Source organism: Adiantum capillus-veneris, chromosome 5, assembly GCF_014529385.1.
Source record: "Adiantum capillus-veneris isolate H3 chromosome 5, ASM1452938v2, whole genome shotgun sequence".
Taxonomy (NCBI): domain Eukaryota; kingdom Viridiplantae; phylum Streptophyta; class Polypodiopsida; order Polypodiales; family Pteridaceae; genus Adiantum; species Adiantum capillus-veneris.
Window position 1 is genome coordinate 15,259,224 of NC_140935.1, and position 16,617 is coordinate 15,275,840.

Consider the following 16,617-nt stretch of genomic DNA (forward strand, 5'->3'; position numbering starts at 1 on the left):
GAGGCTAAGGAGCGACAGCAACGTATTAGACACCAACGAGAGACCAACCTTTGGAGTTATACATGCATTTCAAGTTGAAACAGAAAATGATTGGTTGGACTCTAACACATGTCCACAATATCCTATTGAGTTAAATAAAGCATATGAAAAAGTGCTATATAACGTCTTATTAGACACGGATGCTTAATATAATATGTTATCATATGGTATTTAATTTGTTATCATATGGAGTGTGGTGTCAGTTAGGAAAGCCATCTCTATCTAAGAGTACCATCCAAGTCAAGGGTATCAAACAAGAAAACAACTACTGTTTTTGGGACCTGACACACTTCTATCAATTATGACAACGGGGTCATAGCTCAAGACTTTCCCAACAGCTTCTAGAGCTTCAACTTTTGTAGCTGAAACAAAGCATGAGACACACAAGACTCATCGTAATATAACAAAGAAAACATACAAATGGGTCCCTAGAGCTTCTTTAGCGACCATTTCTAACGCTAAAAAACAAAATCCTTGTAAGAGATGTCCCACTCGCTCCAAGAAATGTAAAAAAATGTTACATTGGATTCCTAAACGACTATTGGAAGCCCAAGGCTACTATGAAGAGAACGATCAAATCTGGGTACCTAAACATAAATTATGTTTTTATTTGTCATCTATAGGCCCATGTGAGCCAAATCCTGTAACGATAAAGCTGATTGAAGACCAGAAGAAGGAAAAGATCACAAAATACTATACACCGGATTCAGAGCAAGTTTAGGTACCCAAGCAGAACGACTTGTATCGCTCGGCTCAAACATATAAAAAAAAAATAAAGCTTCTTGAACTTCATATAGTTCTTCTACAAAAACGCAAACTTCTTCACAGCTTTCACCTACCACCAAAATTGTACAGAAAAACAAGGAGCACCTCCCATTGTAAATTCATCACCTAAAACAACGTTTCAAGTAAAATTATAAGAGTACCTTACCACCCTTGCAACTAGATGAAATGCTTAGGATGGTGAAAAACTATTGATCAAAGTCTTCACCCCTTACAACTTAGAACAATTAGTTTCAAAAGGTGATAACATCGTTCCAAAAGGTATGATCTACCCAAGGAAGGAGGGAGTGTTTGCTGATATCCATCATTCACCTGCTTCTCTCTACACCTTCCTCCCTGACCTCTCAATCTCTCATTCTTAAGGAATGTATATATATAGCACCATATACTAAAGAAAACAAAAATAAAAAAGTAAAAGAGCAAGAGCCACCAAACAAAAATCTTGAAACCTACAAATTTTAGTACATGACACAAAAATCATAATAACGCATTATACACAAAGATACGACTTTTTTACATGATCCTTATAATATTTGCACGCTAACAAAAATCTATCTGTGTGTACAGACATGGCTAGTACGATAGAGTCATCCACTCCTACCTTGGGTAAGAGGTACGCTCTTTACTTTTCACAAGTGTTTAACATAGTCTATCTGGTGCTTATCTGTGAATGGGATTCGGTAGATACACTAGCACGTGAAAAAAAACGTTAAGAATTAAAATGATTGATGCGTCTCTTGACCACGACTTATCCCTACTTAGTAAAAAACGTCTCTCTGATTGTACAAGCTTACTCTCTTCACCAAAATGACCATACACGCCTAATAACATTCTTAGTAAACATATGTACATCTAATGATTAGCAAGATTTACATGATTACACGGATGACATGTATAGTCTTACATTTTAAACTTCATGCAATCTTTGTTTAGTTCACTCTTCAAATCAAGCGTGATCATTAACACAAGTGTTTCTTGTCCATTGTCATTGTCTCTTGTCTTTTTTTAGCATCCATGTTTGTCTGCTTTTATTGTGATTGGTAGCACAATATTCACCACATTTGCTTAGTATTAATCATTACATTCAATATAATTCTATGTCATAATCCCTTGTCTAAGTTTATGAATCAAGAAGTCTGATTAAGCTAGTTTGATCAAGATAAACATTAGAGATCTTCTCTCAATATCATGAGAAATGCCTTCCGAATTGTCAATGCTTACCTTAAGTTCTTAATCCGATATTATGTAGCATTGTATACAATGTACTAGTGTTTTCTAGTGAGCTTAATCCTTCTTGACCTTTAGCTTAAGTATTATAAAGCAAGTTTATTATTATGATGAACCTGAGAAGGTAACAATGTCAATATAACACCCCAAAGTTCCAAAACTAAAATACAATGAAAAATAAAAAAAACTGTCAAAAATATAAAATTTTAAACTTAAAGAGAAATCCCAGCTTGATTTGGTTCAAAGAAGCCCCAGAGGTTCCCAATGTTGACGCTTTTCCTTGAAAAGCGAAAAGCCCAAGAAATACAAAAAACACAAGTCAAAAATTGAATCAATTAAATAACACTTTGAGAAGTCAAAAAAAATAAAATTTCAAGCAATGATTCATATGCAATTCTTTTTATCGTAGCTTAACTAGAAGGTCTTCTAGATATAACCTTCAACCAATCCTCAAGCATGAAATACTTTGTTATCGCAATTAAACACTTAAATTGACCAAAGAGAATTAAGAAGCTTACCCATGGTATAATAATTGACCTCTAGTGTCTTTCAATCATTAAATTAACGACCCTAAACATATTTATGCTTTAATCTTTACAAGTGCTTAGACGTTTGATTATATTAGAGTTTAATGTTTACTACTAAAAAATTGTTTAACATTCTTTTACTAATCAATAGTGTCTTCATTGCATATGCTTTTTAATTACATATGTTCTATAAAAACACAATTACTCTACCATTTTTGGTTGATTTTACAGTGTTTGAAGAAACCTAAAGACAATCAACCTCAGATGCTCTTCCACATCGACGAACAGACTTCACCTCACTAGCTTTCGAAGACAAAATCTACATCAACTAGGGGACATGTTAATCACTTACAGACACCATATTACCTTTGACGGACGCCTTATCACTTTATTTGAGTTGTGGACCAAGCTTATCGGTCCTATAGGTGTGTAAGTGATCGCCGATGAGAGGCTCACCACTTATCTCATTTTACATTACTTTTGCCATCACCAACCATTGTGGACGCTCGTGTGAATAGTCAGATTCATATAAAAGATTTATTTTCACCTAAAATCCTCATTCTTGAGGTGCATACTAAAGAAGTTTTCTTGCTCTACCTCTACCTTCTTCTCCATCGAGTGCTAATGAGTGTGTATGCTTGAGAGAAAGAGAGAGAGAGAGAGAGAGTGATCGAGAGCGCACAAACATCCACAATATGCATATTTAATATAACAAAGATATTATGTCGAAGGCATAGAAAACCAAGCGATCTTTACTACAGTAAGTCAAACAATTTACTCAAGTAGTCAACGAAGATTTAACTACTGCTCAAAAGAGATTTACTGAAGTATTCAAGTAGGCAAGAAACTTCCCACACATCAAGTATACCTAGGGCTGATTACCCACCCAAACTCAAAGATCAATCAGCTCTTACATGCCAAGATATGTCCTCAAGTATTCATGATCAATATCAATACACCACACTTTCTTGGGTACATAACTGTTTTATGGCAAAAAGCTTCTAGACTCACCTCAACTATCCTTAACAGCACAAGGATGGGCCAAGTTGAAGTCCCCAATTTTCCTTTTTAGCTTAGTGAGCACACAGTCTACGAACCGCTTCCATGTGACTAACCCAAGTAGGTGGTTGACTTGTCTGTAGCACAATTTCAGCCATTGATGCCCATGAAGAGCTTGGACTCATGGAACTTGATTGCAGCCCTGTTGCAATGCCATACAAGGACAAAGATTGAATCAACCAGGAGCATTCCTCATGCGTGCTCTTGGGTGTGAGAAACATCATCTGCATTGGCCTGACCCATGAAAAGCAGCCTGGGCCTGACCCAAGAAAAGCAGCCTTCATGTCAGCCCATGCAAGTGTCACCGGTCCACAAGATAGTGTATGTATTGATAGAAACTGTGTGGTATACCGCAGAGCAAAGCACAAAGACGCCATATCTGGCGAATGAACCGCAGCGAAGTCCAGTCCTAAATGAAATGACTAGCAAAATACAGGCTGCACCGTACCCCCGTAGACTTGGAAAATAAGATGCTACATTCCGGGGCCAAAACAGAGTGAGTGCATTGTTTGAGATGAAATCCCATTGCACAGTATCAAAAGCTTCAGCTATGAACACCTGCAGCAATACGAGATTTGTTGAGTGTACTTGGCATACAACACCCTGGCATAGGCATTTACAATATTAACAATGATGTATGTGAAGATAGAAACCATACTGTCTGTGGTGGGATCCATCATATAAAGTAGGCTTTACTCTATTCACCACCATCTTGGCCAAAACTTTGTAAATAACAGCCATCAATGTGATGGACGGTGGACCGGCAAAGTAAAAACAATACACAGAACACGTTTATAGGGATCACTTTCACCGAGCTCTTATTTCCAAGGGGTGGGCCTGCTGTGTCTTTTCCATGCCTGATTTGTCACGCATAAGAGGATTTTGAAGAGAGTATCCCAGTAAGCTAGCAAAAAACTCTTCTTTGAAACCATCCCAACCAGAGGATCTCTGTTTGCCGCATGTCCGTATGGATTCTTATAATTCCACCTCTTATTCAAAGCTCATGATCGTATGTGCACGCCGAAGGAGCTCATGCCAAGCTGAGTGAGATGAGAAATTGACACGACCAAACTAGCAGGCATAGTGCCTCCCATTTCTCAATCTTTTATAATCATCTCTCTGCAGTAAAGGTAAAGGCCAGCACACAGGCACACGCTCATGCACATGTATGCACTCGATTTCTTTTCTCTTAATATAAAAATGTGAAGTATTCAACAGTCAGAGAAAACATATTGCGAAAGGAGTTTATTTAGAAAACTGCCAAATAGCTTTTATAAAACCTTTATTACAAATAAAAGAATGTTTTCTATTGAGAAATACAAGGAGGGGTAAATCCCTCACAGACAAATGATGTGGGTGTACATTGCAATGACAATTACAACGGGAAGAAACTCAAAACATGCTACCTCTCTATAAAAGCATGTACTGATTCTACAGAACCTGTGTATTAAATCGCCAACATGTAGCCTTAAAAGGGTGCTTCAAGAGGTTCATCCCAAACTTCCGCACTCCCGTTAGAAGCATCCTCACCGTTCTCATCCATAGATAATCGAATATATTCATGATGGGCGAATCGGTCCCATTCTGTGAGGGTTGGATCTTCCCGCTCCTGCGCAAAACAAAGATGCAGGCATGATATTCATCCATATCCAGAAATGCAAAACTTTAACAAGCATAAGACACAGAAAACACATTGCAAAAGAAAACAAATGGGAACCAAAAAAACACCTGCCGCACAAGGATGGGATCTCTCGTTTCAAAAGCAACAAATTTGTTGAGGTTAAAAAGAATGTTGAAGAAATTTCCTGAAAGTTTACATCGTTTCAGATCCCTCAAAGTCAGAATTCCTTCCTTCTGCAGCAGATCAATAGAGAAGGTTGAGACATAAATTCACAATAAATGGTTTTACTAAAGAGCTCCTCTGGTATGCAAGTACAACCTCAGGGCCGATCATGTCAATCATCTGACAAACTATATCTTCAAATAAGACTGGCTCATGTGCCATACATTCCATTCGATGAAGCTGCTCTTCATAGAAATAAAGCATCTCCTTTTGGGTTATGATTCCATCCGAATCGAGGTCAATGCATTTAAACCTGCCAGTACAAATTGCAGACAAGAATAAAGCTAGCCTCCAAAATTGCAAAATTAGCTTTTGTTCAAGTTGTACCAATATTCCAGACTTGGCTCCGAAGTTTTGTCTTCTTCAGATAATATAAACCACACAAAGTCCTCATAGCTCATCTTCCCTGGCTCCGGACAGGTGAACTTTTTGGGAGCCTGCTATAAGCAATACAACTCTTAAGAGTGCAAAGGTTCATTTCTCCCATGCAAGGAAGGTCAGAGTGTGTGTGTGTGTGTGTGTGGGGGGGGGGGGGGGGGGGGGGGGGGGGGGGATGTTGTTTTTCTTTTTTCTTTTTTTTTCTTTTTTTTTTTGGGGTTTGGAAGGGGGGGGGGGGGGGATGATGAAAAGCATTATTAATGCCAAAACGTACAACCATCTGATACGTGCATCAATTATCTGGGAAAGAGCACACTAAAAATCTAAAAATAAAATACCATGCGATGAACTTCCAGGCATACAAGGTAATGGAGGTAAACGAGGGTAGAGTGTACGTGGGATACAGCATTGAGTGATGCAGGTACAACAATGTGAGGGCCGTCGGGGGGAGAGAGTACAAGAACAACAAGTCACAACATAGCCAATAGGCTGCAAGTTGCTCAATACAAAAATAAACAACCAGTGTGTCATTATCTCATGGACTGCTGCAAAGCACCTGCGGCTTAGAATCAATCTCCTCCATCATGAAGAATCTGAGGGCCCCTCTCAAGCTATTATGCCCTAACTTTTGTATTATCCTCTGGATGTGGCACCTACATGCGGGTGTTGGGAGAGGTCAAGCTCCACATCTAGAATGTGATTGTGTTCTCTCAGCTGAATATTGATTCATGCTAGTAAAGAAGGCGACGTTAAAAACTCTCTTCTTCTTTTTTTTTTTCTTCTCTCTCTCTCTCTCTCTCTCTCTCTCTCTCTATTTATATATATAATTATATATATATATATATATATATATATATATATATATATATATATATATATTGACACACACACACTACATGATGCAGCAGTAGAGGCATACCCACATACCCAGCCTGAGTAGAGACGCCGTTCGGGGAGCATGCCCCAAAACAGTTGGTATGATGAGGAATGCCGGGACACTAAAGCTAGACTTCAGAGGGAGGTGCTTTTGGGGGACATCACAGATTGACTTCCGACGCCTAGTGCGGCGGAAGAAGATAGCATTTTTGGCTCGGCTAGAGCAGGATCTATATTAGTTGTTCTTGACTCAGGACTCATGTGAGGCATGGCGACTCTTTCAGGAGCACTCTCCCCCCCCCCTCCATCACTTCAACAGAGGTCTCGGGCCAGTAGGCATCATCTCTGTACACAGTTCCTGAGCAGCCCCCCCTTCCCGACCCCCCGATCCATGCCCACACATGTGCTTTTTTCACCGCAGAGATGGTGAGGAAGGCCATTGACAGGATGAGGACTGGGAGAGCCTACGATCATGATGGTTTAGTGGCTGAGCATTTCACACATGCCAGAGATCTACTAGCAGAGCTTCTAGCAGTGATGTTTAACCGTGCCATGTGTGAAGGCTTGCCTGATACTTGGAGCCTATCTACTATTGTACCTATCTTCAAGTTGGGAGACCCTATGGAGCCTAGGAATTATCGCACTATCATGATTAGACACACATTGGCACGGTTGTACGCATCTATTCTTGAGCAGCAGCTGAGTAGATGGGCAGAGAGGGAGGGGATACACGCAGCCAGGCAGGCAGGGTTCAGGAGGGGTTTTTCTACTCTTGACCATATCTTGACACTCAGAGCCATCATTAAGGAGGGTAGATCGCGTGGGAAACGGATCTATTGTAGCTTTGTGGATTTCCGCAAAGCTTTTGACATAGTGCCTAGAGCTAGACTGATGCGCAGATTACAGCAAATGGGAGTACCCACAGAGCTCATTTGGGGGGTCATGGCATTATACAGGTCAGTAGTGGGGCAGGTACGCACCTCAGAGGGTCTATCCACCCCGATTCACTCCACTATTGGGGTGAAGTAGGGGTGCCCGCTCTCTCCTACTCTATTTGGTATGTATGTGGATGAGGTTTTTGACTACATTGAGAGAGATGGTGATAGAGGTGCACAGCTGGCAGCGACATGGATTCCATTATTGTTATATGCTGATGATATCGTGTTGATCTCCGACTCTCCGGAGGGGATGCAACGTCACTTGGATGCTTTGAATAGGTTTGCTCAGGAAAGTGGTTTGTCCGTCAACCTTGGTAAAACCAAGGTCATGGTATTTAATACCACCCCACAGTGGATCGGGAGGTCAGCACCAGCATTCACATACGGCCAGGCGACTGTGGAGTATACAGATGCGTACACTTACCTCGAAGTGGTTTTTAGTGGGCCAGCATTTCCATTGAGGAGGGCAGCAGAGACTACGCTGACTAGAGCCCATGCAGCATTGGGTAGATTGGAAAGGATGTGTTCACAGGTTCAATTTCAGGAGCCTAGGACAAAGCTCTGGCTCTTTGACACTCTGGTGGCTTCTGCATTACTTTATGGAGCTGAGATCTGGGGACCTTCATTAGATCATCACGGGAGGACAGGCCGCAATGATGGATGGGGGGACATGGAGGAGCCTCTGGTCTCTATGATCTCGCGGCTCATTAGAGCCAAGGCCTCAGTACCACGTGCTATTGTTCGAGCAGAGCTAGCTGCCCCCCCACTAGTGGTTGAGGCGCTCACCAGATCGGTCTCCTTCATACACCGCATGTGGGAACTTCCCAGAGACAGATATGCCCGCCTTGCACTTGAGTCCTCTCGACAGTTAGCCATGCAGGGAGATACAGCATGCCGGTTACACAGTCCGAGATCACCAGGCTCATCCGCCAGGACTTGACTCAGATTTGCCCGATTGACCACTTGGAGTTTCCTCCTCGACAGTTAAGCCATGCAGGGAGATACATGCTGCCGGTTAAACAAGTCCGAGGATCACCTAGGTCATCCGCCAGGACTTGGACTCAACTAGACACCAGGAGGACATGGATACAGCTCTAGCACAGGAGCATGGGCACGAAGATGGCTTTCTACAGAGAGCATCTCCTCCATCTTACGGTTGATGGCTTTGTTTGACGTTCGGCCAGAGACCCGCCGAATACAAGGACACCCACTTGTCTCATGGGAGGGATGTGATGTGCTATCGGCCAGATACGTGCATCTTCACACCAGCTGCAGATCGAGACTGGGAGATACAGCGGAGTACCAGCAGAGGCCAGGACATGCCCCCTGTGTGACATCGAGCCTGAGACAGAGTTGCACTACACATGCCACTGCCCCGTCTACTACGAGATACGAGGCCGCTTCCATTGCTTGTTCAGAGAGGGCTTTGGACCATTCTCCAGAGTCATGCAGTACGAGGATCAGAGATGCTTGGGTTTGTTTTTGCTCGAGCTACACAGACACAGAGAGAGCCTGCTGAGAGGAGAGGCTAGCTAGTCCCAGAGACAGATCACAGATTTCTTTAGAGCTGCCACCCATTGGACACTCGGAGGAGTTACTACCACAGCAGAGCTCGTCGTCTCATACCAGACGCACACTGACCGACCCAGCGACTGAGCTTGGAAGATCCAGACGCCCACGACTGCGGAGGACTACACAAAATCGACAGAGGCTGCATCAGAGGATTCAAATCACTTTGGCTCGACATGCACGACGCCCGGTCAGAGTACTAACCATGAAGGAGATTGATGAGATCCGCCAGCGACCGATGCTGGATCTCTTGTGATCTAGCTATCCCAGCTAGCTGATGTTCACACCTACTAGTTTAGGATTCCATAGTATTTTATTTTGGCATTTGTCATTTCATTTTTGTCATTGTTGTCATCTTGTTACTCTAACTCTGACTTTGTATCGGATCCACCACATTGTATCTGTCTGGTCTCATAGGTCACTTTGGCCTTTTGAAGACGTTAATATAACATTTCATTTCATAACATTTCATTTCTCTCTCTCTCTCTCTCTCTCTCTCTCTCTCTCTCTCTCTCTCTCTCTCTCTCTCTCTCTCTCTCTCTCTCTCTCTCTTGCGCGCACGCGCACGCGCGCCTAAGCTGGGGAGATCCAGACGCCCATGACTACGGAGGACTACACAGCATCGACGGAGGCTGCATCAGAGGATTCGGATCACTTTGGCTCGACATGCACGACGCCTGGTCACACCACTCACCATGGAGGAGATTGATGAGATCTGCCAACCACCGATGTTGGATCTCCTATGATCTAGCTATCCCAGCTAGTTGTTTAGCTGCTTAGTTCACACCTAGCAGTTTAGGATTCCATAGTATTTTATTTTGTCATTTTGTCATCTTGTTACTCTGACTTTGTATCAGATCCACCACATTGTAACTTTCTGATCTCATAGGTCACTTTGGCCTTTTGAAGATGTTAATATAACATTCCATTTCATTTCATTTCATTTCTCTCTCTAAAAAACCGAGATGATGTGGAAGGGGAAGTCGAAGAACTTCTACGCATGATGGGTATGACGCTACTCATAAAAAGGCATGGAGGGTAGAGAAGAAGACACAAGGCAATGGAGAGACTTCAAAAGGAGAGCTTTAATCATCCGTTTCCCATCCATGGAGGCATAGAAGGACTTCTTGAAGAGGCGTCCTACACTAAAGAAAACGGGCATATTCCTTGGAGATGACCTCACTCTCACACAGCTTGCGCATATGAGAGGGGTAATGCCAAAGACTCAAGCGGCAAGGGAGAAGGGAAAGACGGCCTTCTACAGAGATAGTCGGGGGCGCTCCACATGATGGTGCGAGACCTATGGGACCACACTCAAAGTTGCCACTTGGAATTGTAATGGATCTATGCGCCTTGATGTGGGTGCTTTTGAGGATAGTTTTACGAGAAGAGACATCATCTTCTACTCTGTCACATCAGGCCCCTGGGCAGTCTATGCCTCACATTAGTAGATATAGATGGGAGACAACCTGTAGACGGGAGACGCGATCAGAGCACAGAGGGCGGGGCTCAAGAGGAGTGGTAGTGTTATGCAAGGAGGAGTTGCATCCATTGATACATATAGCCCGCAAGGATGAGCAAGCTAGGTACATGTGGGTGAGATTGAGAGCAGAGACAGGCAGATATCTTTACATTGCTATTTGCTACTTTCCCTCGAGTACGTCAGTTTATGCACCATCCAGAGGACAGTCCTCCTTTTCTATTTTGGATGATGACATATGAGAGTTCTCTAGAGATGGTGACATCATCATTCTAGGGGATTTCAATGCTAGGACTACCCATCAGCAGACAGTATTTTATGATACTTCAGAGCAGATGCTGAGAGAGCTGGATGTTGCAAAGACGGGCCTATCCAGACTATCACAGGATGGGGAACACACTGAGTACGGACGACACTTGATAGACATGGGGACTGCACATGGATTGGCCATCTTGAATGGCCTACAGAGATTTCCCGCTGCAAGGGGTTTAACACGCTTTCCACACAGACATGGACCAGCACAGTGGATTATGTCATGGCACAACCGAGCCTCATCTCTAGTATCCAAGATCTCACGGTTGGACCCAGACTTGTTGGTGTGACAGTGGATTATGCTCTTGTGTTGTTGACCATCTCTTTTCAGTTTAGTGTAGCACACACGCCACGGGCAGCAACCCCTACTCGCTACACCTTCACGAGGGAGACGGACTCTGTATACATAGATGGGATCTACAGACGCCTATGCACAGAGGAGCCAGGGCGACCTCTGGAGGAGCTTAACACTATACTGACACAGACACTACATGATGCAGCAGCAAAGGCATACCAACATACCCAGCCTGAGCAGAGACACCGTTCCGGGAGCATGCCCCAGAACAGTTGGTATGATGAGGAATGCCGAGACAATAGAGCTAGACTTCAGAGGGAGGTGCTTTTGGGGGACATCACTCACAGACAGTCACAGAGCCCAGAGCTAGATTGATGCGCAGATTACAAGCAAATGTACCCACAAAGCTCATTTCGGGGGTCATGGCATTACACACGTCAGTAGTGGGGCATGTACGCAACTCAGAGGGTCTATCCACACCGGTTCACTCCACTATTGGGGTGAAGCAGGGCTGCCCGCTCTCGCCTACTCTATTTGGTATGTATGTGGATGAGGTTTCTGACTACATTGAGAGAGATGGTGATAGAGGTGCACAGCTGGCAGCGACATGGATTCCACTATTGTTATATGTTGATGATATTGTGTTTCTCTCCGACTCTCCGGAGGGGATGCAACGTCACTTGGATGCTTTGCATAGGTTTGCCCAAGAAAGTGGTTTGTCCGTCAACCTTGGTAAAACCAAGGTCATGGTATTTAATACCACCCCACAGTGGATCACGAGGTCCGCGCAGGCATTCACATACGGCCAAGAGACAGTGGAGTATAGAGATGCTTACACTTACCTTGGAGTGGTTTTTAGTGGGCCAACATTTTCATGGAGGAGGGCAGCAGAGACCAGATTGACCGGAGCCCATGCAACATTGGGTAGATTGGAAAGGATGTGTTCACAGGTTCAGATTCAGGAGCCTCGGACGAAGCTCGGGCTCTTTGACACTTTGGTGGCTTCTGCATTGCTTTATGGAGCTGAGATTTGGGGACCTTGATTGGATCATCACGAGAGGACAGGCCGCAGTGATGGATGGGGGGACATGGAGAAGCCTCTGGTCTCTTTGATCTCACGGCTCATTAGAGCCAAGGCTTCAGTACCACGTGCTATTGTCCGAGGAGAGCTAGCTGCCCCCCCACTAGTGGTTGAGATGCTCACCAGATCTGTCTCCTTCATACACCGCATGTGGGAACTTCCCAAAGACAGATATGCCCGCCTTGCACTTGAGTCCTCTCGACAGTTAGCCATGCACGGAGATATAGCATGTTGGTATGGGAGATGACATCATGGTTTCAGGCGCATGGGTTCAGCATAAACAGATTGCCTCCCTTCCAGTACTCACTGGATGCACCCTCTCTGACTCTTACACAGTCCGAAATCACCAGGCTCATCCGTCAGGACTTGGCTCAGCTAGACACCAGGAGGACATGGATACAGCCAGCACAGGAGCTGGGCACGAAGATGGCTTTCTACAAAGAGCATCTTCTTCAGCTTCCGAAGGATGGTTTTGTGAGGAGGCCCAAATACATGGACACCCACTTGTCTCATGGGATACGATGTGCTATTTGCCACATCCGCACATCTTCACACCAGCTGCGGATCGACACTGGAAGATACAGCGGAGTACCAGCAGAGGCTAGGACATGCCCCGTGTGTGACATCGAGCCTGAGACAGAGTTGCACTACACATGCCACTGCCCCGTCTACTACAAGATACCAGGCCGCTTCCATTGCTTGTTCAGAGAGGGCTTTGGACCACTCTCTAGAGTCATGCAGTACGAGGATCAGAGATATCTCGGTTTGTTTTTGCTTGAGCTGCGCAGAAATAGAGAGAGCCTGATGAGAGGAGAGGCTAGCCAGTCCGAGAGACAGATCACAGACTTCTTCAGAGCTGCCACTGGACACCCGGAGGAGTTACTACCACAGCAGAGCTCGTCGCCTCACCAGAGGCACACTGATCAACCGAGCGACTGAGCTGGGGAGATCCAGACGCCCACGACTGTGGAGGACTACACAGCATAGAAATAAATCTCTCTTAGACAAGAGAAGCCCCCACATCACGAGGCTTTGGATCAAATAAGGAGAGCTAGAAGAGCTTAGGTCTCAACAGGACACTAAGGCTATGGTATGGTGTAGCTCATGCCGCTCTCCAGTACACCCTCCATAGAATTGTCCCCTTCATGCTTTGCCACTTCTGCGAAAAGTTTGAAAATGAAGAGAAGGATTACTACTATATCAAGGGATTGCGGCAAATACAACAAAGTCTCGGTCCTTCTTTCGAACAAGGCCTAGCACCAACATACAATATGGTTTCCCCCTATGGCCATCCAAATTACATGCCACGTTTCCTCAATACCCCTATTGTCCAAGGTATGTCGAGTACTTTTCCGTCTCAAAATTTTTATATTCATGCTGCCTCAACCCCTCAAAGCTTCTACACATCAGCCTCCAACTCCATGCAACAAGAGAAGAGACCACCTCGTCCCCCCTTTCATCCATCAAATCAACCCATCTTATGCTACAGATGTGGAGAATATGGGCATTACCAAAGAAAGTGTCCTTTACCTAAAGGGTCTCCTCCTTGTAGTCATTGTGGCGGAGTCTAAGGACCACTACAGTAAGGATTGTCCCAAGCAAAGAGCATCCTCATCTTCAGTCCCAACTCAAAACCAACAAGAATTCACATTCCCGAAGATCAATCTCATCGGAGTGAACCCCAACTCTCAATCATCACCTACTACTCATACGGTTAGGCCACAACAAGTGGGAGAGCCTGCTCACGTCCTCACTCGAGCACAAAGAGCAGCTCTTGGTCTAAGCTTGCCAACATATCCATCTCGTGCATCTCCACTTCCACAACCTGACCCAACTCACGAGCCCTTCATTCGTGCTCAGAGCAAGCCTGTCTCTATGCTATCAGACATTGATGGAGCCTTCTTGGAAGTAGTGGCTGACTTGCAACAGGTCAAAGTTCCAAAGGAAGCCCAGATCGCAGAAGCTAAGCCCACAGCGGAAGCAATTTTGAAGAATATACGATATGCTCCGGCTCGATGCAACCCTATCAAGTGACACCTTCTCAGTCATTTAGTCTTTCTACCCAGCGTGCAGGGCCTAGTGGCGGGCACCGCCCCATACAGCCCTCAGAGTCTTACATGATTTCCTATCCAGCAGCACCTCTCACCGATTACAAAAGTCCTCATCTCCGACGTCATAGTCGATGGTGGTTCTGGGATCAATCCGATGCGAGAGTTCACTATTTTGGCTTTAGGTTTGCAGGCTACCCGCCCTACTTCATTCGTTGTTACATTAGCCGACCAGAGGACAAGACCATTAGCCTCTGAAGGTACAAGACTTCACCTTTAGCTTGGATTTTGTGGTGGTCAGTCTTCCCCAGGTGGAGGGGGGACTTCCTTTGCTTATTGGTAGACCATGGTTGTGGCATACTAAGGCACTTCACGATTGGGGAAACGACTCCATGTGGATACATACTCCTGGCTCCCCCATGCAGCCAATTCAACTCGAAGGAGCTATGGATCTAGTAGTTCATCACAGCTCGTTGTCAGTACAGTCCAACCCCGACCTCGAGTAGCCTACCCCACCTAACAGGTCTGACGAAGACCTGTTGCAGTGGTTGGAAGCTACCACATTTGCCTCACCTGTGGATACACTCCCCCCCCCGGACCCTCAGGCTGACACCAGTGATCCAAGTCGTACAACAGAAAGTGTGTGAGTCCCAGAAGCAAGTGTGTTAGTCCCTGATGACCATGATTCAAGTGTTCCTCTGATGGAAGTCATCTGCCTTGGTGAACCTATAACACATCACCCATGGGGAAAGAAATCTCCTCTACATGAGTTTGCCAACGTTCCATCTCTTCCTTTAACATCCCCCAGGTCTAAGGCCCCGCCCACTCAAAAGCACTCTAATGTGTCTGAACACTTACCCTTCCAGGAGCTTCCACCAGGATGGTTACAGGAGCAGTGTGACATAAAAACGCGTTTCATGCGGATGAAACCCCGAAACCTATGAAACGTTTTGCCGAAACGCATGAAACGGACAGGCATTTTTTATGAAACGTTTAAAATTGGGGCTTTTTTTCTAGAAACTTTGCTCAATAGAAGTACTTTGTTAAATGAATCAATGATGCATCAGTTATGATTCATGAAACTAGTGGCTGTGTTTTAACTTTCATCAATACTGAACATCTCTTTGATCGTGCTCTCTCTCTCTCTCTCTCTCTCTCTCTCTCTCTCTCTCTCTCTCTCTCTCTCTCGTGGACATTAAAGTCTAGAGTCATGTGTGCTACATTATATACATATTTATCATATTTTATTAATATATAATTTAATGTCGTTTATGAAACCTGTTTCATGTTTTTGACACTATGAAACGAAACGTTTCAAAACCTCGAAACCCCGAAACGACCGAAACCACGAAACGTTTCATGTCACACTGTACAGGAGGAGTATGCGGAATTTCCAATCGATCAAACACCAGCCCATGATGTCTCAAGGCTCCAAGAGGCAACTCACTCGTCATCTTCTGAGACGCCCTCTCCAGCTACACCTCCCGACCCGATCGAAGAAGTCAACCTAGGCGACCTTGACAACCCTCAGCACATCCTCTTAGCAGCTTGATTATCGAAGCATCCCGCGCTACTCGATCAGGTAGTCTCTTTCATGCACTCCTTTAAAGATGTTTTTGCTTGGTCCTACAAGGATTTGGAAGGGATCCCACCAGAATTGGGTGTCCATACTATCCCTCTGGTTGAAGGGGCTAAGCCTATCAGAGGCCGAGCTTACAAGCTCAACCCAAAGTATTGTAAGCTCAACCCAAAGTATGCAGAAGCTGTCAAGTCAGAGCTAAAAAAAATGCAAGAGGCAAGGATTATTGTACTTGTGGAGCACTCTGAGTGGTTATCACCCATGGTGATAGCACCTAAGAAGCAGTCCAATAAAATCCGTGTGTGCGTAGATTGCCGCGCTCTGAATAAGGTAACTATTCCCGATGGTTTTCCCACACCTTTCACTGAGCGTGTGCTAGAAGATGTAGCAAGGCATGTATTGTACAGTTTCATGGATGGGTTCATTGGATACAATCAGTTGGGCATCCATCCACGTGATCAGATTAAAACGGCTTTCATGACTCCATAGGGTATTTTTATCGACACTAGAATGTTGCACAGTATATCTCATATTCTATCCCTTGCTTACGATCATCTTCGCATCTTCATGGACAATTTTTCAA

General features: G+C 44.6%; 1 protein-coding gene across 4 annotated transcripts in view; it reads right to left on the reverse strand.

Annotated features, from left to right (window-relative positions):
* Positions 1-3,341: 3,341 nt before the first annotated feature.
* The window catches only part of LOC147456915 (putative serine/threonine protein phosphatase 2A regulatory subunit B''gamma), a 93,176-nt gene continuing 79,900 nt past the window's right edge, over positions 3,342-16,617 (reverse strand). The window contains exons 9-15 of one of the 4 annotated variants that reach the window (XR_015188055.1): positions 5,806-5,915; positions 5,575-5,731; positions 5,364-5,489; positions 5,076-5,244; positions 4,294-4,754; positions 3,987-4,193; positions 3,342-3,894 (exon numbers count right to left, since the gene is read on the reverse strand). Coding sequence is in view for 2 of the 4 variants with exons in the window: in XM_086511995.1 (XP_086368121.1) it covers positions 5,104-5,244; positions 5,364-5,489; positions 5,575-5,731; positions 5,806-5,915 (534 nt within the window). In the remaining 2 variants the exon portion in view is untranslated. Of the gene's footprint in view, positions 4,194-4,293; positions 4,755-4,879; positions 5,245-5,363; positions 5,490-5,574; positions 5,732-5,805; positions 5,916-16,617 lie in introns of those variants that run through there. The other 3 variants (XR_015188054.1, XM_086511995.1, XM_086511994.1) reach the window with 3 other exon arrangements.